This window comes from Peromyscus maniculatus, chromosome 1, assembly GCF_049852395.1.
Source record: "Peromyscus maniculatus bairdii isolate BWxNUB_F1_BW_parent chromosome 1, HU_Pman_BW_mat_3.1, whole genome shotgun sequence".
In the NCBI taxonomy this organism is placed as follows: Eukaryota; Metazoa; Chordata; class Mammalia; order Rodentia; family Cricetidae; genus Peromyscus; species Peromyscus maniculatus.
Window position 1 is genome coordinate 149888604 of NC_134852.1, and position 23802 is coordinate 149912405.

General features: G+C 50.1%; 1 protein-coding gene across 1 annotated transcript in view; it reads left to right on the forward strand.

The window, feature by feature from the left end:
• Positions 1-1163: 1163 nt before the first annotated feature.
• Inpp5a (inositol polyphosphate-5-phosphatase A) overlaps positions 1164-23802 on the forward strand; it is a 201108-nt gene continuing 178469 nt past the window's right edge. Inside the window, exon 1 of the mRNA XM_076554691.1 lies at positions 1164-1365. Coding sequence (XP_076410806.1) covers positions 1291-1365 — 75 coding nt within the window. The 5' untranslated portion in view covers positions 1164-1290. The remainder of the gene's footprint in view (positions 1366-23802) is intronic.

Sequence of the window (23802 nt, forward strand, 5' to 3'; positions counted from 1 at the left end):
CCGACTGACTACAACCTCAACTCCGGGAACTGTCCCTGGGTGTGGCATATGGACTGCAGTTGGCTGTCTCAGCACCTACTCTGAATTTTCTTTCCCCCTCCCTTCTTCCCTCCCTCCCCGCCCCGCTTTCTTTTTTTGATATGGTCTCAAGCTATAGCCCAGGCTGGCCTCGAACTCACAGCAATCCTGCCACAGCCTCTTAGTGCTGGGATTACAGGAGTACACCAATACACTTGTTTCTTAAAACGATTTTTAATTTTTCTGTTTCTGGATGCCAACAGCTTTCTGTCTTGTAAGCAAAGTCCTACATAAGGAACTGGGTGGACGTGTTAGGAAATTGCAAAATCCCATACACTTAATCTGCAGACCCACTCTTTGCAGACCCAGAGCTGGGGCTGAAGGAGGCTCCTCCCCAATTCTCCAAGACCTTGCTCCCTCCCACGATCCACCAACGTCCGATTCACCGTATCCGCCAAGAGCCCGGACCCCGGCTGGAGTCGCGTTCTCCATTCGGGCAAGGACCGAGGTTTCCGGAGCTCCAATGCTCCCAACTAGAGCGGGTAGAAGAGCGCGGGCTACAGGTTCCCCAGCTCGCGGCTCCTTTAAGAGGTGCCTTGGTAGCAGGGTCGTGACGTCATGGGAGTGGAGGCTGGAATAAGCGCGTAACAGCGGCAGGGCGGGGCAAAGCCTGGGGAGGACCCTGAGACCTGACTGACAGGAATGCCCCATAGGCCTCGCCTCTTCTCTCTCTGGTGTTGGCTCCGCCCCACCCTAGGCCTAGCTCCTGTAGGCAGACCCCGCCCCTGCACAGGCCACGCCCTCTCAGTCTGGCTCGGGCTCGAGGCCCCGCCCTTCCAGTTGACCCAGAGCCGGAGAGCCGAGGCCCCAAGCCCGTAGGCTGCCCGCAGGCCCCGCCCCATCCATAGGCCCCGCCCTCGGCGCGACCACCAGCCCCGCCTCCTACGGTCCCACCCTCTGTGGGGCGGGACTTGCCCCAGCCGGAGTCGGCGGCGGCGGCTGCGGGAACTTTCCCGGCGGGTCTAATGGCTGCGCGCGGGCCGCTGTGAGGCGCGGCGGCGAGCGGGCGCGGGGCCGCGGAGCAGCGAAGAGCCAGCGACCGCGAGGCTGGAGCCCCGGCCAGGCCCGGTCCGACCCGCGGAGCCCGCGATGCGCCCCGGTGCTGTCCCCCGGCGCAGCTGACGCCCCGCGGCCCCGCGAGACCCCAGCCCGCCCGGCCCCGCAGGAAGCGGCCGCCGCCACCCAGTCCAGCGCCCGCTCCGCCCGGGCACCATGGCGGGCAAGGCGGCCGCCCCCGGCACCGCGGTCCTGCTGGTCACGGCCAACGTGGGCTCGCTCTTCGACGACGTAAGTGCCGCGCCGTCGGCTAGGGAGGGGCGGCTGCGGGCCAGGAGTCTCCCAGCCCCGGACCCTGACATCCCCATTTCCAGCTGGAGACCCTAAATTCCGGCCCCTACAGCGCCTTCTACAGCCGCGGACTCCGGGCCAGTTGTCTTTTGGACGTGTGACTCTGATGCCCCCCTACCCACAGCTGGGGACACCGATCAGGGATCCTCCAGGCCCCAGACCCTGACCCCATAGTGGTGGACCCTAGGCCAGGAAACTTCCAGCACACGCCCCAGACCTTGACACCGCTTTTCTGATTCCCGAGGCCAAACTCGAAGACCCAGCTTTTGAACCCCTGTCTTAACGCAGACTACAGGAACCCAGCCTAAGTCTGGATCTTTGAATCCTGATGCTGGTACCTTGCTGTGATCTCGAGACAGCAAATCTCTATCCCTTTTCTGCTCTCGAACTCCAGAGCCACAAGTACTGACCTGGAATTTTGACCCAGAATCCTGGTACTTGGATGCCCTGGCCTCTAAACCTAACCACATGCTGACCCCAGGTCTCCTGATTCAGTCCTGACCCCCCAGTCTCTGACTCTGATTTCCAAAGTCTGAATTCTGACTCCAGAAACCCAGCATTTGGTTCCTTCTCCCCTCAACCCAGACCACAGTGACTCTGAACTCTGAGTCCCTACCCTAAAACCTCAGATCCTACACCTATCCATGGCCTCGGAGCATGAACCCTGGCCTCTAATTCTGCTCCCCAACCCTATCCGTGGAGCCTTCCTCACGAAGTCACAATAGACCTCACCCCCAAACCTTGAGCTCCATCATTTGAGTCCTGGTCCCTAGATCCCATCCCTAGGTCCTGTCTCCTGGGGGTGGGGGGAGTCCTGAGATGTGAAGCACCCTTATTTTGCCGTGTTACTTGTAATCGCACTAGCTCTCAAATGAGGCAGTTCTAGTCAAGCCATGGAGGACTTTCTATTCCTTGTTTACTAAATGAAAAGGTGCTGAAAAGCTCTTCAAGGCCAAAAACGATGCCAAAGGCCTTTATCTTCTGGGACTGCGCCTCCAGTCCTCAGTCCCACCCTGGAACCCTGGGTTTTCTCCTCTGGGAGGCAGAAGGGAGCTGAGGCCTGGGGCACTGGGAGCTCCCTAGAGCAGGCTGAGGCTGACCTAGTTCAGCATTGCAGCCACGGTGCCACCCTGCTGTTGGTACTTAAACTGCCAACCCAAATAAAGCAGAATGCGGCTCCAAGTGGCATGCTTGTTTAAGAAGAAAGGGTAGTGTCACAGATGGAACTGTGAAGCCACATACCCCCCTTTCTCTCTCCCTCCTCTTGCCTAGGTGAACAGTTGGGGCAATGCCAGGCCTTGGATACAGGCCTGATGTAGATTTCAGGGGAGGGTCTTGTTTCGTTCCTGGCAGCAAGCATGGGAGAGGAGTTTCGTTGAGCTGAGTTCTCAGACAGCGTAGACTTGGTTTTTATTAGTAAAAGGCAGGCGTTATTGCTGTATTTTGTGATTTTACTTATAAACATGTGAGTGTTCTAGTTCCCTGCAGGAGAGGCACTGTTTACCCTCTTAAGTTATAGACAACTTGATGTAGTTTCACGTGTGATCATTTTCTACAAGGGCCTGTATGGGTGTGTGCCCATATATTTAGCATTCTATTCTAGGCCTTCCAGTAACATGTCACTGTAGCGTGGTTTTGTTCAGATGATTCAGATCCGTTAGCTGTGGCTTCAAAGCCTCAGAAATGTCAGGAAAATTAGGCATGGTGGGGCACTTTCATCTCCAAGGGAAAATAATTTTGCTATGAAAACATTCTTTCTAGTAATTTTTGATTCTGAGTTCTAGAGTTTTTATTGTGTTTCAATCATATACATACATATATACATACATACTTCTCTCTGATGATATTAAAGAGGGTTCTTTTTGGAACAGGAGCTCATCTTGTAGTCCTGGCTGGCCTGGAACTCACTGTGTAGACCAGGCAGACAGAGATCCACCTGCCTCTGCTGGGATTAAAGATGGTATACCACCAAGCCTGGCTCAACTCACTTTCGTTTAGCAACATGTTTTCTGAATTTTTATTTTTTCCTTAAGGCTCTCTGGAGTTTTGTACTGCATTTGTAGCTAGAAGGTGTATTTGTCTTGGTGAATTGTACCTAAGTTAATTCTGAACCAGTCTCCAGGGGCAGTCATACCCTCAATGGAATGACCAAGAAGGGTACACTCATATCCTGGGGCCTGCTTCCTCGGTGGGGGTTTGGGTGCTGTGGGAAAGAAGCTGGGGAGAGAAAACGGCGAATTCTCAAGTGAGGCCGATGCTAATTCATCGGTTCTACTAGACTCAGAAAACGTGCTTGTGATTGAGTGTGCCCCTTGGTGCCTCTGATGACAGACATGCCTCTCCAACAGTCTGCAGGACTATAAAGGAGTTTGCACTGTGGGAAACAAGCTCTGCCCTGCCCAGCACAGCGCTTTAGCTGCCGCTTAAGGGAGTCGGTTCCCAGGAGGAAAGTGTCCGATTTGAAACAGTCAGGCTGGCTCCGGAGGCATTTTTTCCTTTTATGCACTAGCAGTAGGTAGTTTGTTTCTGCGTTTGTAGTTTTGAAAGTCTTCCCTCTGATGCCCCTTTCCTCTTCCTAATTCAGAGGTGACCCTTCTTAAAATAACATGTAATTTTTTTTTTTTAAATTGGGGTTTGAACCCGGGACTTCCCTGCTTAGCTATAGGCCCCAGCCCATGTATGTAAATTTTAATCATAGCTTTGTCGTCAGTACCCTGGGATCTCCAGAACATCTTGTTCAGCCTGCTCTTGTCTCACCAGCAGTCCTGGCTGGCATCCTTGCCTGGCAGGGTGGCCCACTACAGTTAGTGAGCTGTGCTGCTCAGGGCCCGCAGGTTGCTTCTAGCCCTTTGACCTTAGAGTGTTGTCCAAATGCCTCACTGTAGGCAGACTTTTGTTTCATGTTCTTAAAAACTATGTAAGCCCATTAATAGGTGTGTGTGTGTGTGTGTGTGTGTGTGTGTGTGTGTGTGTGTGTGTGTATGTGTTGTACTATCAATAGTCATTGTGTTAGATGTCAGAACTGAAAATGTTAAGCGGAAAACACTCAGCGGACACTCCATTTGCTGGCAGAGGGATTGGTCGCTCTATACCCAGCCCCAGGGCAGAGAAGCTCCACGGGCCCTTGGTTTGGAGTGAGACAGTTGACGTTATCACACGGTGTTAGGAAAAGGCAATCTTGGCGAGGTCACTCTTTGGGAGAAGAGTCTTCAGCCCATTCTCTGAGGGCCTCTGTCCCAGCTGGTGACCCTTCAGAAGTATTTTTCCAGGTAGCCAGGGCACCTGCGACTTTCTATCTCACTAGGAGTGACTGCCACATTGCCTCTCACTGATTCCTACTTTGACTTGGTGTCCCTGGGAGAGAGGGAATGGGTGATCCGGGCCATGTCGACGGTTGTTCTGCTGACCTGGCTGGTGTTTTGACCAATGTGTCTCTAGCTCTAGTCTCCTCACACATTGACTAGCAGTGAATGGAGAAGGTAAATGCCGGAAGGCTTGCTTCAGCGTTCTCCTCACGTTTTTACGGTCAGGCTTTGTTGGCCCTTGGTCCTGCTATAGATTCAGAATCAGATGTCATTTGGAGCTGGTTTCCTGCTTTGCTTAGTTTGCTCCCAAGTGGCCCTTTCCAGGCAGACGTGGTCTTGCAGAACTGGCAGTAAGTGTTAGTGGGGAGCAAGGGTCCCTAGTCAGCAGGTGTTCTTGAGCCTTCGGGTAGAGAGAGGCAAGTCAGGCTGCTGTGCGGGGAGAGACTCAGGCAGACAGCCTCTCCCTCCTGCCTCTTCGGGGTTGTCTTCGTTGCCAGGTTTTCCCCATCAGTGTGGAAGGGGCTGTAGTTCTGGCTTCCACAGATCTGCTCTGTCCTCCATAGCAGCCTTCATGAGGGCAGTCTCCACCTCACTCATGTCCTCAGGTTCTGCCCCATACTACTGCACTCTGAGACTCTTGGTGTCGGTACTAGGGTCCTGTCCTTGCAGTCAGCCCAAGAACATTCAAGTCACCTCAAAGGGAAGCCCTGTGCATTGGCTGTCACCCTCCATTGCTACTGCCCACTAACTGTATGTCTGCCGTCTGTGGATTCGTCTGTTCTGGAGGTTCCTGCTTCCTGGAAGTGGATCTGTGGAGCATGTAGTTTTTGTGTCTGGCTTTTTGTTGTTGTTGTTGTTGTTTGTTTGTTTTTTTAAAAACTTAGCGAGAAGTCATCAGGATTCTTCCTGTCATAGCATACATCACTGCCTCATTCCTTTCTGTGGATGGACAGCTGTTCATGTGTGCTTGTGTTGGTCCAGTGATCAGTTAGTGGGCATTTGGACTGTTTTTGCATCTTGGTTGTGAAAACTGTTGTGAACTCTGGTGTATATGTTCTTGCGCATGAGTGTTTTCAACTCTCAGGGTGTGTGTGGGCCTTGCAGAGGACTTGCTGAGTCCTGAAGAAACTGTGTCCTGCTGCTGGAGACAACAGGCTGGTTATACGTGGCTCTCCCATCTCTCTCTCTCTCTCTCTCTCTCTCTCCCCCCCCATATATATAGTATTACTATTTACTATATTACTATTCTAGGTTTGTGTTTTGCCTACTTGTACGTCTGTGTAGCACATATGTGCCTGGTGTCCACAGAGGTCAGAAGAGGGCTTTGGGTTCCCTGGGAGTGGAGTTACAGACAGTTCTGAGCTGTGAGGGTGCTAGGAATCACACTAAAGTCCTCTTCAAGAACAAGTGCTCTTAACCATTGAGCCAACTCTCCAGCTCCCTGCCTCCCTCCATTTCACATCCACCCTAGTGGTTCTTGGTTTCTCCACATCCTCCCCAGTACCTAACCCATTGCTCTTTTTTCCCCCCTAAGACTTGGTTTCTTGGAAATGCTGCTGCATTTGCTTCTCCTTTCCTACTTCTCAGGGTGGTATACCAGGTGAAGCCATACCTTCCCTGCCATGCTCATCTTCTGGTCCTTCCTCACCTAGATTCCATTTCTCTTTTCGATGCCCAGAGCTTCAGGAGAGAGAGGCAGAAGCTGAAGCTGAGGCCAAGATGGCCTTGTGCAGCACAGAGGGCCCATCCAGGCCCACTGCAATCAGGCTCCACAGAAGACCAGCAATCTCTCTTTACAAAGTTATTTTTAGCCTGGCCATGGTGGTCCATGCTTTTAATCCCAGCACTGGGGAGGCAGAGGCAGGTGGATCTCTGAGTTCGAGGTCAGTCTGGTCTACAGAGCTGTCAGTTACAGAGAAACCCTGTCAAAAAAGCAAACAAGCAAACAACAAAAAACCCCATTATTCTTACGTGTGTGTGTGTGTGTGTGTGTGTGTGTGTGTGTGTGTGTGTGTGCGCGCGCGCGCGCGCACATGAGTATAGTGCCTATGGAGGCCAGAAGAGGGCACCTGTCTCCTGGAACTGGTGCTAGGAACTGAACTTGGGTCCTCTGTGAGAGCAGTGCATGCTCTTACCCAGTGAACCTTTCCTGCCAGCACTCTCTTGAAGTAGGGCTGGCTCACTTGTCTCTTTATTCATTGGCAGAGCACGTGGCTGCCAGTGGCCTGGCCTTTCCTGCAGGAAAAGGCTATTTTCAATGTTGAGAATTTTGAAATATACCTGGTGGTCATCTGTTTCCGTGTTGTGAATGCTCTCTCAACCCCCCCTCCCCCACTTCCCAGTGTGAAGGAACTGGGACTTTGTGTCTCTCCACTGACCCTGGTTGGTCTCAGGATAGGTAGGTAGCTAAGGAGTCTCAGCATTCTTCCTTTTGACACTGCTGTTTGTGAGCGGAGATTTCAGCAGACAGTCTGAATTCTAGTCAAGTTTCCTGAATATGTAAGACAGGATCACTGGGTGGTGGTGCACACCTGTAATCCCAGCACTCAGGAGGCAGAGGCAGGCGGATCTCTGAGTCTGAGGACAGCCTGGTCTACAAAGTGAGTTCCAAGATAGTAAGGGCTACACAGAGAAACCTTGTGTCGACCCCCACTCCTGGGGGGCGGGGAGTAAGACAGGACGGCTCTTATCTCCCAGGGTGGTAGGGCTCTTGTCTCCCAGGGTGGTAGGATCAAGTGAGACAGTATTGCAACATTTATGCTACTGTTGCTGGCGCTTCTGACCACTGTATGAAACCATTTCTGATTTGTAAACACAGGTGATTTTCCACAGACATCATTTCCTGGCTGCTTTCAGTGTTTAGAGTTTTGAGATACAATGTTTAGAATTTAGAGATACACCTGGTGGTCGTCTGCTTCCATGCAATGCTTCCCGCCAACCCCAACTTTGTCCCAGCATAAAGGAACTGGAACCATGTGTTTCTCTGTTACTGACTGGTCTTTGAGGGTGCAGTATTCCCCTGTTGGACTGCCATTCTCCTTGTGGCCTACTTTCCTTGCTCCAGAGGTGCTGAGGGGCCTGGGTGCATGGGGGTGGCTTGAAATATTAAGTATTTTTTCATCTTTTTTTTTTTTTTTGTATTTTTTCATCTTTGAGGTAAGCTCTTTGAGTAGAGCTGTTGGATGGCCCAGTGACATTTGGGGGCATTTGTGTTTACACGGTCCACATAGACACTGCAGCACTCTCATCATGAGGGGCAACTCCTCCCAGTGGCAGAGAGGGGCCTGGAATCTGATGGGTGTTTTCATGGACTGGGTGGTCTGACTGAGAAGTCACAGAAACCCATCCCAGAACTGCCTCTGCAAAAGGCCTCAGGAGTCCCTGGCCCCAGCAGTGAGACTACAGCTGAGAGGCTTTGACTTGCAAAGAGGAGCCAGCTTCCCTAAGTTACAGCTGGCGGAGTGTGGGCTCTCTCTGGAAATGGCCTCAGCTCTGAGGTGTTCGCCTTCTGTCCTGTGCTGTTAAGGACAGTCATGCTCACACTGGGTGTCCTGCCCTGATGTGAGCTCACTGAATGACCAGTGTGCTTGAGACAGAGAAGGCAGGACCCCCCACCCCCACCCCCCGCCCAGTGCGGTGGTTGAGTCCTTTTCAGTTGTTAGGATACTTGGGAATCTCTCACACTGACACTCTCCAAAGGCCTGGAGAGGTGCTTGTGCTGGCCAGGCTCTTGGTACTGCTAGGTAATCAGGTAAGGTCAAAGGTTTGCCTTGCAAGCATCACCTTTGGAGTTGTAGGGAGGGAATTTAGAAGGTCTGGTGGCCATTCTGGACTCTCCTCTTTCCTGGAGAGTAGATTAGGTTTTGGCCTCCAGGCATGGTGAAACCTAGAAAGATCCAGAACTAATTCTCAGGGAAGACAGTGCTGAACTGTTTCATCCAGAGGACTAAGGACGCTGGTGTAAACCTCCTGACAAGAATCAGTGGTGAGAAAGCTTTCTGGGCTTTCCTTAATGATGAATGAGAATGGAGTACCCACAATGTCGGACCAATGTGAGGCCATTGCCTGTCTTCATGCTAGGATAATTTTGATCCAGATATGGAAATCTTACTCTGATTTAATAATACTGTAGTATTGGCAGATTGGGAGTGTTGTGCACCAGATTAATACAGAATCCCTGTGGGTTCTGTGGGAGGCTGGCTTCTCACCATTGGTCCTTAGCCCACAGTTTCTCACAACTGCTCTGTTTTGTGAGCATGTCTTTGGACTTTATCTTCTAGACACTTGAGTCACTGTTGTGCCTCAGCTTGGCATTAGTGATGAGTACACCCCTGGTGCCTTTGTAGCTCCTCCAACATTTAAGCTGTGAAAGGTTGTTTTGAGAGGTGGCATGCCACTGGAGGAGTGATGGCTGGATGCCCCTATGCCATAGGGAGGAGGTGTGCCAGCTGGTCCTCTATAGGATGATTGGGTAGTTATCTTGTGTAGATCAACCCTTATAATGCAAAGAAAGGGTCCTAGGCCCTGGCAGGGGCTCTGGGTAGGCTGGGCTTAATCTTTGATATAAGGGGATTCCTGGCCGGAGATAGGCCCTGAGTGTGATACCAGGACACTAGTGCTTTGCAAGTCCAGAACACACTGCCTCTGGGTTTGCTTTTTCTTTTGCAAATGGAATGCCTTCAACTCTTTCCAGGAGTGTCTCCATGGGGTAGTTACTGCAGTGTCCCGGCATACTGATTGACCATTGTGACCTTGAGGCATTTGTCTTCTTGATTTATCTCTCTGATGAGGGTATGGTGCCTTTCCTTGGATTTTGCTGAGGCTCTGGGTTATTCTCCCTGCCCTTTGTCCTGGGGTATATGTGTAGAACAGAGCTGCCTTTTCATGTTGGAACAGTTGGACTAGCTCCTGCCTTTTGGTCTGGCCCTACTCCATCTCTAAACTGGCTACACCCCAGAGCACAGGCTTCATGATGAATCTGACCCTAACCATTTGCATCCCAAACTCCAAGTCTATTACCTCACATGGTTGGACCTTCCAACTGATGTGCTAGCCCTTTCAAGTTGATCTCAGGCCTTTCTCTCCTCTTGGAGTCTCAGATAGCCCACATTACAAGTCAGCATGGACCCTGGAGTCTCCTACTTCTCTTTAAAAATATATGTATATTTAATTCCATGTACATGTGTTTGTGTATGTGTGTGTAGGTGCCTATGGGGAGCAGAAGAAGGCATTGGATCCCCTGGAGCTAGAGTTTCAGGTGGTTGTGAGCTGCCCAACATGGGTGCTGGGAACCAAACTAGGGTCTTCTAGAAGAGCAATGCATTTTTAACTGCTGAGCCATCTCTTCAGTGCCCCATCCCCCCACTCACTTGACCTGTGACCCTGGGTCATCTTCTGCTCCTGCCTGTTGATGCTTTAGCAAGCCAGAATCACCTGGAAATCTGGTTAAGGACACCGAAGCAGAGAGGAGGCCACATGTCTTTGTCAATGTTACTGGGTGAGCACAAGGTTCTTGAGGCCTTGCCTCTGCCCTCCTCATTCCATGTGGGGAACTTGCTATGGGCCCCTAGGGACAGCAGCCTCATCTTCAGTATGTCTCTGGGTGCCGAGCTGCTGCCAGATGGCTGGCCAACCACTCACTGAGCCTGAACGCATGTGGCTAACGGTTATAGCCTCTTGTATGACCTGGCACTGGTCCCAGAGGAACCTCATCCCCTGCAGCTTTGCTGTCTGGCTGCCTTGGCCTGCTGGAACACTTGGGACTCCCCAGAAACCTTGCTTCTGCATTGGTGCAGTCTCCCTTGCTCATGCTCTTGTTCCCTCTCCTCCCTCACAGTGCTGGTTGCTCAAGTAGGAAACATTTCTACATCTGTGGCCTCCGAACCACCACTGTTCTTTCCCAGGGACACCTCCAGATCCCTGCAGGGGCAGCGGCCGTCACTGATCCTTTCAGGACCAGCTTGTGTCCTGGCTGTGGGCAATACGTTTAGACTTCTCCTTGCTTGCCTCCCTCTTCTCCAACCTGAAGTGATTCCAGGCTTTGCTTTGTCATGCCGTTTTTCCCTGTTGACGGCTTTCAACATATACGTTACATCCAGATGTCTGGCCTTTGACAGCAGCACTGTGCATGTTTTGGGGTTCTCCAGGAGTGGAGACCTGGTGAGTTTCCTTGAAGTTGCTGATACCCATGTCTGGATGAAGGCAGAGGCTGGGAGGTGTTTAAGTCAGCTGACACCAAAGGCAATGTGTTGCCCTGGCACAGTGACGTCAGCATTGGCTCTGTTTGCACCTCATGTGCTATGGGGATAAGTATGGTCAGATCCACTCTTGTGGTTAGTGGAGGAGTCTGATTCTTAGACTGCAGCTCCCCTCCCCCTTTTCCTTTAAACAGTTTTATTGAGGAATAGTGTGCATACCAGTCAATTTACCTAGCAGGCTGTACAGGTCGGTGACTTGGAAAATGCCTGCATTTATGCAGCCGTTGCCATGAAGCGGTTTTGCAACACTTCCCGCCTGGCCCTCTGCAGTGCTCAGCCCCAGCTCCTGGCCCCACCCACCTCAGCTCTGCTGTCCTGCTAGATTCTGTCTTTCCTGAAGTTTTCACATCCTGGAATCATATGATGTCCAGTGATGTCTGGTTTCTCTCACTGAGCACAGTGTGATGCTTTTGAGGTTCCTCAAGTTTGCGTGTCAGCAGTTGGTCTAGCTCATGGCTGAACTGTATTACACTGTGTGGTCACATGGTTCATTCGCCCCCAGTAGGCAGGCCTTTGGGGTACAGTGAATGAGTAAACAATTTTTCCATGGACATAAGTGCTTGTCTTCCTGGGGCTTACAGTTCTGTATGGGAGTGGGTGCCTGCTTCCCTGGGACTGATCGAACAGTGTGTGTGTGTGTGTGTGTGTGTGTGTGTGTGTGTGTGTGTGTGTGTGTGTGTGTATGTGTGTATGTTTCTGGCTGTTCACAGTTTCATACCCTTCTGGCAATGTGTAGGGCTCAGTCAGCCCTTTGCTGTGCAAGCATCTGGTGGTGCCTTCCTGATGATGAGTAGGCATGGAGTGCCCTATGCATTTCTAGCCTCTTTTAAATAGTAGGCATCCTACAAGTTTGTTCCTTTGCCTTATTGTAATGTCTTTTGGCAATGACTGTGGTGGGCAACTCCATGGCTGCTATCCTCCTGCTCACCTCTCTAGGAGGGGTACAGGGATCCCCCCACACACTGGAGGCTCCATTTACTGGACAGATAGGCAGGTGTGATAATGCTCCTTCATAAAGTCTAGTTAATTCAGGTGAAGCAGGAGTAGGCATCCTCCCAGGAGAACTCAGTAGAAGATCCTCTTTTGTTGCGTACAGGTGCAGGGAACATGCCACTGTTGAGTGGGAAAGGGGTCCTGCAGTTCAGCCCATGCCTGTCAATCTCTGGGGGGTGAGGTGGGCCTTTTCTAGGACCCTCACTGACTCTTGACCTGGTATTCTTGCCCTTTCTCAATTACCGTCTCCCTGGGGTCTGGATTTGTGTTTGTACATCGGTATGCAGGTCTGGGAGGCACCTTGTGGCTGTAGCTCTGTGGACCTATTACCCACACTCTATGTAGGATTGTGGTCATGCTGTGTAGATAATTAGTGGCATGCTGGGCAGGAGCATTGCTGCCAAGCAGGGTGTTTCTATGGACTTGGCTGTAGCATTCTTTGAGGTTAGGTGGGAAACATCTGTCTATGATGGGATGGTCTGGTATTCTTGGTAGCAGGTGGCTATCTTGGCATAGACCTGTCAACCTGGGCAGCCACTGTAGGAGAGTAGGGGGTGTTAATTGCAGCTGGGAGGCATGTGGCTGCCTCAGTGGTGGGAGAACAAGAGGATGGGTGAATTGCTCTCATTTCTCTGTTTAAGAGGGTCCTTGACCTTATCTAAGGCTGTGGGGTGATGGGCTGTCAGGCTTGCTGGCCCATTGCACGTCTTCTTATTCCTGTGGGCCCCTCAGCAGTGCGGGGCCATTTTGCCCTGCAGTGGTTGTTGCCTCTCTGGGAGCTGGCCATTGGGATGGCCTGGGTGTGTGACCCTGGGTCCATCTGGGCTTCAGGCTCTGTTATACTATCTGAGGTCCTGAGAAGGAGCCAGGGAGGCCTACTTCAGCCCTGAGCAGCCTCCCTCATCTCCCGTTTGGGATTTTGGTGATTGCTGACTGCATGATGAGTTAGGATGAGAAGTCAGAGTAGGGACATCTTTGGGCTGCTGGCTCTGACCACCCGAGTGACACACATCTAGGTGCTGAGAGTCAGCCTTGCAGCTTCCTTCTGTGGATTCTGAGAACCTTCTCCTGGAAGAAGAGGTTGCTGCTCTCACTGGTCACTGAGCCCCTGAGGTGTTTTGGGGTTGTGTAGTGGTTGGTTCCAGGCTACAGAGTTTTGTTGGGGGCTTCAGTGGACACTTGCTTTGTCTAGTTCAGGAAGTGTCAGGTGTTCCCAGCTTCTCGGAGGTGAGGCCCAGCCATGCTGTGTATGATCTAGGGTCATTTGGAGTCACTCTCCCAGCTCTTGTTCTGTTGGGATGGCATCTGTCCGAGGAGCAGGCACATTTCTGGGGACATGTTTTGCTGCTTTCCTCCTTCATCACAGTTAGGGTTTTTTAGATCTGTCATAACTTCCTGTTTTGTTGTAACGACCTGGGGCCCTCACTTTTGCAGTCAGGTGGTGTACTCTGTGACTGTCCAGGTGTGAGGAAAGGACCGGCTCGTGTGTGGGAAACGAGAGTGAGCCATGGAAACTGACCAGTAAGGTAAACAAAACAGCACCCTGTGACGGACCTGAGGCTGTCTGAGAGACCCTCACTGTGTCAGGTGGGCTCTCACTTCCCCCAACCTGCCTCACTTGGTGCAGAAGCTTTGGGGTCCCCCCAGACCGGCTTGCTGTTACCTTTGCAGAGCTCCAGTTCACGTGGCTCTGCTGTATCTTAGAGGAAAGACAGGGCCTGGGGAGGGCATGCTGGGGAGTGAGGAGAGGCCTCCAGCCGGAGGGTCTTGGTCCACTTGATATGGTCCAAGGTACTTGGCACATCAGGCCTGTCACCCTCATGGTTTTGGGGGTTCTGCCTCCCCTGCAAAGACACTGGTGACCCACGTTTCCCACAGCCTGGAACCCTACTCTGCCAGCCTTGGAACATAATTCTGAATGAGAAGGTCTTCATGGAGCCAGTCTCGAATGGCCTAGAGCACAGAGATGCTCTGCTGTGGAGAGCACAAAGTCCCTGGTGCAGGTGGCCGGAGCTGAGTCCTAAAGGCTTTGGTTTGGAGGATCAGAGCCAGCTGGAGAGGCAAGGGAGGGGTGACTGTTGGGGTTCTGTGACACAAGAGCAGAGTCAGGAAATGGGGAGTTAGGCGGCGATAGGGCTGACAGTAGTGGGAACAAGCTCCATGGGGTAAGAGGTGCTGTCTGCTAATGGTTCTCAGGCCCCTGCTTCTTTACAGTGAACAAGGTCATTGGCTTGGGTTTGTGTCTAGTGGGAGAGTGTGGCGAGTTGTGGGATGCCATGTCTGCTCCATTGTTATTGTCCCTTCGAGTGGGGGCTTGAGTCTGGTTGAGCTGGACTATAATCGTTTCTTTATCTACACGTAAGCAGCTGCTCCCATGGAAGAAGAGAGGTTGCATTGGGGGTGGGGTTAAGGGAGTCTGAAAGCTTCAAGTGACTTGGGACTTCTGGCTGTGGATAACAGACTCAAAGACACTGACACATGATCTTTGCATTTTATTTTTTGAATACACTTCTCCTTGGGGAGAGGTCAGCTATACCTTAGTGTCAATAGGAAACCAACACCTATGCTTCGATGACCTCAATGACCATATTCTTCAGTAGTGGTGTGTAAGATAGATGTGTAACACTGGCCTCCCTGTTCACACTCTGGAGGGGCTAAATGCTGTGAGCTTCGTGGCCTACATAGATGTGCGGTGGAGGGATGTCATTTGCATTAGGGGCCTGTCTTAACTGATGAGACCCCGGCTTGCAGCATCTTGGTAGGAGAGTGCTCAGCACTCACCTGCTGAAGTCAGCTTACCTCCCGTGGCTGGGTGCTGCTCATGGAACAAGTCCAGTTGTTATAGGTGCAGATCTGAATTGACAGTTACTTGCCAGAATGTCCCTGGGTACTTGTTGAAAGATCCAGGTACTTGTGTCTGAGGGCAATGAATTGAATTAGATCAGGGACACGTGGTTAGGAAAAGAAATAAACAGTTTATTAAGAAGGAAAGCCCTCCTGGGAGTGGAAGTGGGAGTGGGAGTGGGCTAGTGAGTTAAGGGTAATGATCCCAAAGCACCAGGCTACAAGCAGCACCACCCTTTATAGGACATTTACATAGAAATGCCCACCTCTTTTTCTTTAGCTCAGGCTTTTCTTGCAACAGCTGTTTGTTATATGAACCCCAGGTGAGGAAGGGCTTCCAGTCTTTTGCTAAAAATTGACCTGAACATGCTCTGATTGTTGTATGAAGCCCAGGTTGGGAAGGACTTCCAGGCTTTCTCTGTCAGCTGGCTGCTTTTCTGTTAATCTTTTTTTTTTTTTTTAAAGCTTTATTAGCTGGCACATACCTTTAATTCCAGCACTTGGGAGACAGAGGCATTTGAATCTTTGTGAGTTCAAGGCCAGTTTGATCTACATAGTGAGTTCTAGGCCAGCCAGAGCTACCTAGCAAGACCCTGTCCCCCAAAACAAAACAAAAAGCATATACAAGGGATTTATTTTTTATTTATGTGTACATGTGTGTCTGATTGTTTATATGTGAACTACATGGATGCAGGTCCCCTTGGAGGCCAAAAGAGGGCATCAGATCCCCTGGAACTGGAGTTAAAGGCAGTTGTGAGCTGCCATGTGGGTTCTGGGAATCAAACTCATATCCTTTGCAAGAGCAGCAAATGCTCTTAAATGCTGAACCATCTCTCTGACCCCTTATGTTAATCCCACCCCTCATAGGTTTCTCTGTTTAGCCCTGGCTGTCCTGGAACTCATTCTGTAGACCAGGCTGGCCTCGAACTCTGAGATTCCCCTGCCTCTGCCTCTCAAATGCTGCGATTAAAGGCGTGCACCCAGCTCCCTTATGTTAATCTTAGTGTAGTTTTCTTTCAACCTCTATTCTCCCGCCATGCAGTTCCACTAAGATTGCAAAGGATTCCAGAGATCTGGGTTTGGATGAGGCCTGCCTGTCATTTGGCCATGGTTCTCTGCTAGTTGCAGAGTTACTGCCCAGAATGTGCTTTTTCACTCTGAGTGCTGTCCAAGTGTGATGGAACCTCTGGAAGGCTGCTCATGGCTGTCTTGTGCTTTCAAGAGTGTCAGTCTCTGACAAACTGGGAAGCTGACACAATGTTACTGTTACTGTAGAAAGGGTTCAGAGTCTCACCATGCATTCATTTCTTACTTTATACAAAAAGCTACTTGCTTCCAGGCATGGTGTTCAAGCAGGGTAGGTAGGAGAATGTAGAGGTACCCGGAAAGGAAGGGGCACTCTGTCTCTGGGCTGACTGCCCATAGGCACATATGTGACTAGGTTGCCAGGAGCCATTTAAGAGTCCATGCCTTCCTGAGACTGACCCAGGAATGTTTGGGCACATGCACCAAGTAAACACGAACACACTAACATGAGGCTCTTGTGGAGGCTGCTTGTGCTGGGGCTGATCATAGCTAATCCTTCATGATCCCTTCTCATCCCTGGTGGCCTGGATGACACCTGCTCTGGTATTTCTGCCTCTTGAACAGTGTCCCCATCTGGGCTTTCTGGAGGGTGTTTGGACTACTTGGTACTTTGCTGCCAGTTCTCTGGATTAGAAGAGCCAGGACATGGTGGCAGTGGTATTGACTCTAGTGAGGGGTGTTATACAGGGAACCTGGTTGTCTTTTCTCCAGAGCTGGAGCAAACTCTACAGATGGGAGGAGAATGTATATGTAACATTAATGGGGTGTGCCGAGTCCCTGTACATTGCCACAGGACTTTGTTTCCCCCTTCAGAGTGTGGGACTCTGATAGTCAGAGGGACCTTTGGAGTGGAAGCTACCTTGTGATAGTGACTTTCCAGGCACTTGCTGGCTGCTGCCTCCTTTGCAACTTCCAGTTTCCCAGAGTCCCCAGGGTCTATGGACACGGGCCTTCTGGAAGTTGTAGTCACGTCTGCATCTGTGCCCACTGTGCCTAGCCCAGACTGAATTGAGTAGATCTAGTGTCCTTCCCAGACTTGCTCAGTGTTGCCTCCTCCAAGGTGCTCTCTGAACCCTGGGCCTTGTCATTCACCTGGGCTGGCCAAGAGCTGTGGGTCCTTAGCTCGCTCAGCTTGCAACTTGCATCTTGTGGTGCTTGCCTTTGAGCAGCATTACCAGACTAGAGAAGCCTCCATGGAAAGGTTTCATCATTCCATGGCTGCTGGCAGTTTGTGAAGCATTGGGTTCTGCTTTTGTGCACATGGTGTGGGTGTGGCCTAAACCAGCTGCTTCCTTAGGACCAGGGTTTTCTTACCTCAGCCCCACTGACTGAGCACATGGGTAAGTGAGGCCTCACCTTTTGAATATTTATTTCGTGTGTGTGTGTGTGTGTGTGTGTGTGTGTGTGTGTGTGTGTGTGTGTGTGTGTAATGTGTCCATATCTCTAGAACATTCCTCCTTTTCGTTTGGAAGAGTCTGTACTGGTTTCTTTTAGTATTATCTATAAATTACAAAGTTCATATAACATAAAAGTCCTGTTCTAAAATATACAGCTCAGCACCTCCATGTATTCACCAGCTTGTTCAACCACTAGCACTCTCTAATTCCAGGGTACTTCAGCATCCTGAAAAGAAACCCAATGCTTACTTGTAGTCACCCCCATCCCATTGCCCTGAAACCCTGGCAACCATGAATTTACTTTTTGTCTCTGGGTCACTGGTTCTGGATGTTTCCTGTGAATGGGATTCAGCAGTCTGTCCTGTCGGATGCTTTGACTCAGCACTGTATTTTCTGGGATGGCCCATGGGGTGGCTTTGGTGATACTTCATTCGCTTTCATGACCCAGTGCTATTCCTTTGTGTAGACACACATCACGTTTTGTGGGTATTGATGGACAGTTGGCGTTACAGATAGGGCTGCTGTGAGCATCCACGTACCAGCTTTTGTTTGAACACGGGTTTCTGTTTTCTTGGGTGTAAACCCAGCTGTGGAGGTGCTGGCCAAGTGAGCTTAGCTTTTGAGGAACTGCTGGGTGCTTTCCACGGCCAGACCGTTTCACGTTCCACTAGCAGTGAGTGACGGGTCCAATGTTTCCACATCCCTAAACAGCACTTGTTATTGCTCATCTTTGACAATAACTGTCCTGCTAGGGATAAAGTGACATCTTCTTGTGGTTTGATGTGCATTTCCCCAATGTTGAGTTTCTTCATGAGCTGATTAGGTATTTATATGTCTACTTTGAAGATTCAAATCCACAGCACATTTTAACTTTTTAAAAGAATTGTTGAGTTATTAGAATTCTTTATATATTTTGGGTGCTAGCTTACCAACTTTGTGATTCACAGTTTGTTTTCCAATTTGGTGTATTGTATTCATTTCTTGAGTGTTATTTGAGGCATTGATGGTATTAGTTTTGATGGACTATGCCTTGCTTTTTCTTTGATTGCTTGTATCTAGTCTGAGGTTACAAAGACATCTGTTTCCTTTAAGACCTATAGTCATATAAGGAAGGGGGTCTTGTTTCTTTTGTATGTGGCTATCTAGTCATTCCAGAAGCACTTATTAAAAAGATTCTTATTCCCCACTGAACCATCTTATCACTCGTCTTGAAAATTTAATTGGCTGTGAATATACAAATTTATTTCTGGACTCATTTATATTTCATTGGTTGACCTGCCCATCCTTTTGCGGGCAACACACTCTCCTGATTACTGTAGCTTTGTAGTAAGTCAGCTTGAACTTGGACAGAGGTTTTCACGAGTCTGTAGTTTCTTCAGAGGAGTATTACCATCGCAGTGGTGTGCTTCCAATCAGGTTGAGTTCATCTTAATTTCTTATCTTATTGGTTTTTTAAAGAAAACATACAAAATAAAATCTCTCTCTCACCATTGTACCTTGCTTATTCACTCTCCTACTATCTTTCCCACCTCTGTAATTAATTTCACTGATGTTTTAAAAATTATTTTACAGGTCTTGAACTTAGGTTAAGTTTATCCTCCTCGTTGCATTTGTGACATCTTCTTGTGGTTTGATGTGCATTTCCCCAATGTTGAGTTTCTTCATGAACTGATTAGGTATTTATATGTCTACTTTGAAGATTCATTTGCTTTCATGACCCAGTGCTATTCCTTTGTGTAGACACACATCACGTTTTGTGGGTATTGATGGACAGTTGGCTGTTACAGATAGGGCGGCTGTGTATGATCTATTGAGAGTTTTCTTTCTTTCTGAGCCAGCTTTACTGTTTGTATCTTGCTAGGAATTCTTTTTTTTTTTTTTTTTGGTTTTTCGAGACAGGGTTTCTCTGTGTAGCTTTGCGCTTTTCCTGGAGCTCACTTGGTAGCTGAAGCTGGCCTCGAACTCACAGAGATCCGCCTGGCTCTGCCTCCTGAGTGCTGGGATTAAAGGTGTGCACCACCACGGCCCAGCTGCTAGGAATTCTTATAGCACCTGGCTGCGTAGCTACTGCTCCATGATTGACACCTCACTGTTCAGCTCACTGCTCCATGATTGGCACCTCAATGCTCAGCTCACTGCTCCATGATTGACACCTGGCTGCTTAGCTCACTGCTTCATGATTGGCACCTGGCTGCTTAGCTCACTGCTCCATGATTGGCACCTGGCTGCTTAGCTCACTGCTCCATGATTGGCACCTGGCTGCTTAGCTCACTGCTCCATGATTGGCACCTGGCTGCTTAGCTCACTGCTCCATGATTGGCACCTGGCTGCTTAGCTCACTGCTCCATGATTGGCACCTGGCTGCTTAGCTCACTGCTCCATGATTGACACCCGTTCCTTTCCTTTCACTTCCGTGAGTTTGGATCATCTTGTCCTTCATTCCTGACTTTAGGCTTTTCCTCACCAGTCTAATTTAGCTTTACCAATTTTGCTGATCTTTTGGCTTTCTAGGTTCTCTCTGTCTTCTGGTTGGTGTTGGATGCATTCAGAGTTAAATCACCGGGAAGCCTTTCTTGAGTATTCCTATTTCACCCCCTGCCTTTACCCCCTCACTTCTTGCAGTTGGTAGACACTAAGCTGATGACCTGAAAACAGCTGAGCTGACTGTCTCCTGTGCAGACAGATGGGGGCCACCCTCTTCGGAGTGTCCTGGGTCATGGCTCTAAGTTTGAGGCTTTGCTCCTGTTTTCGTAAGCCTGGGGGCGGGTGGACCTCATAAGGGGGCACTCTTGTTGACTTAATATGTTGATGGAATATACCAAGAGTGGGTCAGCTTCCAACAGAAAGATGAATGCCCTGGGTATCTTTTGAGTCAGCCGTTCTGTAACACGTGCTCCAAGCATGTGAGAGGACACAGCACCCCTACAACCGGAGACCGTGTACCTGCATGTTGCCATGTTCTAGTGAGTTCTCCTCTGGCCTAACAAGGTTTCTGTTGTGATAGGCATCATGACCAAAAGCAACTTGGGGAAGAAAGGCTTTATTTCATCTTATAGCTCATGTCCATTATGAAGGACAAACCAAGGCAGGAACTCAAGGAGGAGGAACTGAAGCAGAGACCCTGGAAGGATGCTGCTTACTGGTGTGCTTCCATGGCTTGTTTAGCTTTCTTTTCAGATAACCCAGACCTACCTGCCTAGGTGTGGTCCACCCACAGTAGGCTGAGTCCTCCCACATCAATCACTAATCAAGAAAGGCTTGCATAAAGACCAATAGGATGGAGGCTTTTTTTTTTTTTTTCAGTTGAGGTTCCCTCTTCCCAGATGACCTTAGCTTGTGTTCAGTTGACAAACTAACCTGTACACTCTCACTGTTGACCACTGCAGCCGACACTAGGAAGAAATCGGCACTTCAGGACTCTTGAAGAAAGTGTTCGGCCTTTGAACACTTTCCACTCAGTAGCCCTCGGCAGTGAACACCCAGGGGTGTATGTTTTGTGTGTACTCCCTGTGGGCTTGGAGAAGTCAGTGTCCAGGCCAACCTGCCTTACTTGCGTTGTGACTCATCTACTTATCTTATTCCTGAAGATGACCTTGCTGGAGGTCCTGGTCCTTAGGGAACATGGACACTTACTGGCCTGGGGCTGCTTACCAAAAGCCTTATTGGGACCAAAGGCAGCTGTTAGCCTGGCTTCCTTCTCCACTTATGTGTGTTTGCTCACTTCTGCACTGACCTGTGCTGTCTCTGCCCCTTGCAGGAACAGAAACTGCTTCTTGCAGTGAGATACATTCGTCTTCTTGTGCATGATTAATTGCTTTCTTTGAGAGATTGGTTTGAACTGAGTTAAGGCGCATCATCCCATAGAAACTGATCCAGTGCTGCCTCTAACTCGGTTCTTTCCTGTTACTGCTTCATATTGATGCAGTCCCGCTGGTGTCTCCTCTCTGGCTGCAATAACAGTTGCTAAGAGACCTTGAAGGTCAAGCCCTAAGCTACAGATGTATGGAGTACCTTTTGGGGTGATGTAAGACAGCCTTCTCATTGAGCCTCAAGATGTGACAGCAGTCACAGGGGCCTTGCTTTTTGTTGGCTGCAACCTTGGTCAGTGTGGCTTGAGCCCGTCTAGGTTGTTAGACTGGTTTCACATTTGTCTCCTAGAAGAATGTGTAGAAAATACATCTGGCTCTTGTGTCTTCTTTTAGGTTGTGGGCATGGTTATTGATGCCACAAGGGCTTCTTGCTCTCTGCAGATGTGAGTCTGTCTTGTGCAGGTTGACCTCCAGCTGTTGGCTCTGTCTTTAGGTGTGAGCTGCAGGTGCTGTTCCACCTCCTACTGAGAACAACCAGGCCTTTTCAGGCTCTGGGGTCTATTTGAAAGGATTACATACTACAGAATCCCTTAGCTACCTGTCAGCCTAAGGGTGGCTTAAGCAGAAGAGGAAGTTTAGAAACAAGCCACTGGATAGCTCCTAGGAAGAGCCCAAGAGCTAGGCTTGTTGTACCAGCACCCCATGCCTCTCGTGAAGGAGTCAATGTTCATCTTTTACTGTTCATGTGGGCTGAAAGCTCCTGTCCTGCCCTTGTGTCCATTGCCAGGTGCATGTGTATGCTACCATGTCCAGAGTTTGGCTGTGTGGGTGGACTGGAGGCTAGAACCTCTGGGTTATGGTCAACTTGCTCATGTTGTGGACAGCACCCTGGCACCTCCTCCAAGGAGGATGGCTCATGCCCTGAAGCCAGGAGCACAGTGCTGGGAGCGGGAGACAGTGGCTGCTCCCTTCCAGGGCCAGCTCATAGTTTCTGTTTCTCTGCTTCGTTCCATGTGCTGCTATGATGTTTGTGTGTGTGTGGTGGCGGTGGGGTGGGGTGGGGTTGCCAATACCCTGGCTCCAAGCCCTGTCTCTGTGCTGTTTTTCCAGGCAGCCACTAGGCCCATTCTTGAGCTCATCACCAGCAAGGATTGACCTATATCCCAAGGAAGCTTCTGCTGTTGGGTGGGGATCCTTAGCTCATCCTAGAACTGGCCAGGGAGGATGGCTGACCTGGTGGATGCAGTGCCCATCCCCACTTTCACAGGGAGGACAAGGGGCAAGGCCCCAAGGGAAAAGGTACTATCTTCATGGCTTGCCATGGCATCTCAGCTTTTTCCTTTGTGCTGTGCCTGAAGGCATCCCTGGGCAGGCATCCTGATGATACTCTATGAGGATAGACATCCATGTAAAGATTTTACAGTCTGGATGAGCTCCACAGTGATTCTAAAGGGAGCTCTGTCTAGTGTTTTAAGGTTGAGAGCTTTGTTGGACCAGATGTGAAATGTGATGCCAGGAAGGTGAGCATGTAAAAGTCTTATGTTTGTGGGTGTGGTCAGCTCTCACATCCACAGTAAGCTTTTGGGCCCATGGTTAGCTCTCACATCCATGATCCACTCTCCACTTTATGATCAGCTCTCAGGTCTGTGGTCAGCTCTCAGGTCTGTGGTCAGCCCTCAGATCTATGGCTAGCTTTTATGTCTGTGGTCAGGTCTCAGGTCAGCCCTTAAATCTATGGTCAGTTCTCAGGTTTATGGTCAGCTCTTAGATCTGTGGCCAACTTTCAAGTCTATGGTTAGCTCTCGGGTACATGATCAACTTGCATGGCCTCGATCAGCTCTTTGGTCCATGGGCAACTTGCAAATCAGGGCTTAGCTTTCAGGTGTATGGCCTGGCTGTTAGGTATGTAGCAGCCAGATAGGCAGGACTCCAGGATGTGCTGCACCTGGGAATGCAAAGCTCAGGGCCATCTGTTCCTCAGAACACAAAGCTACCAGGCCACTTGATTGACAAAATAAAATGTTGCTGCTCCTGCTTCTCACATCTGTTCTGAAGTTGGGGCAGAAACACAATGCTTTTGACTGGCAGGCAGAGCAGAATGTGGGGTGCTCCTTTGATGTGGGGCTTCCCCTAGGATACTGCATCTGGCAGTTAGTGGAGTTCCCAGTGAGATATGCAGACCTGGCTCTCTGCATGTCCAGCGTGCATGCTTCAACAACTGTGGAGACTACTTTGGGGTATTGTGCTAACTATAACTAGCTCAGCTCCCTGCCTCCCAGCACCTAGAGGTGCTGTGGATGTGCCATGGTGTGAGCTGAGGACTAGATAAACTGGAGCTGGTTCTCAGGTATGCCCTGAGCAGTTGTCCCAAGTCCCCAACCAAAGTGCCTGCAGGGTTGGCTGTCTGTAGAGGAAAAGCTGAGGCTGTCTGGATGGCAGGCCGCCGCTGCTGCTCAGGAGACTGGATGGAGCTCAGGGAAGGCTTAGGGTTACATTTCCTCCTCTCTCTGTGCTGCTCTCTGTAACCCTGGCCCCATCCTTTGGCCTGTCTATTACCCTACTTGAGTATACTCAAGCCCTGAGGGCAGGACAGTATCCAGGCTTGCTTTGCTCTGTATAGACCATGGCAGGGGAGCAAGACTTTCCTCTCCAAAGCCTCCCCCTACTCCCTCTGATTGCTCCTTCC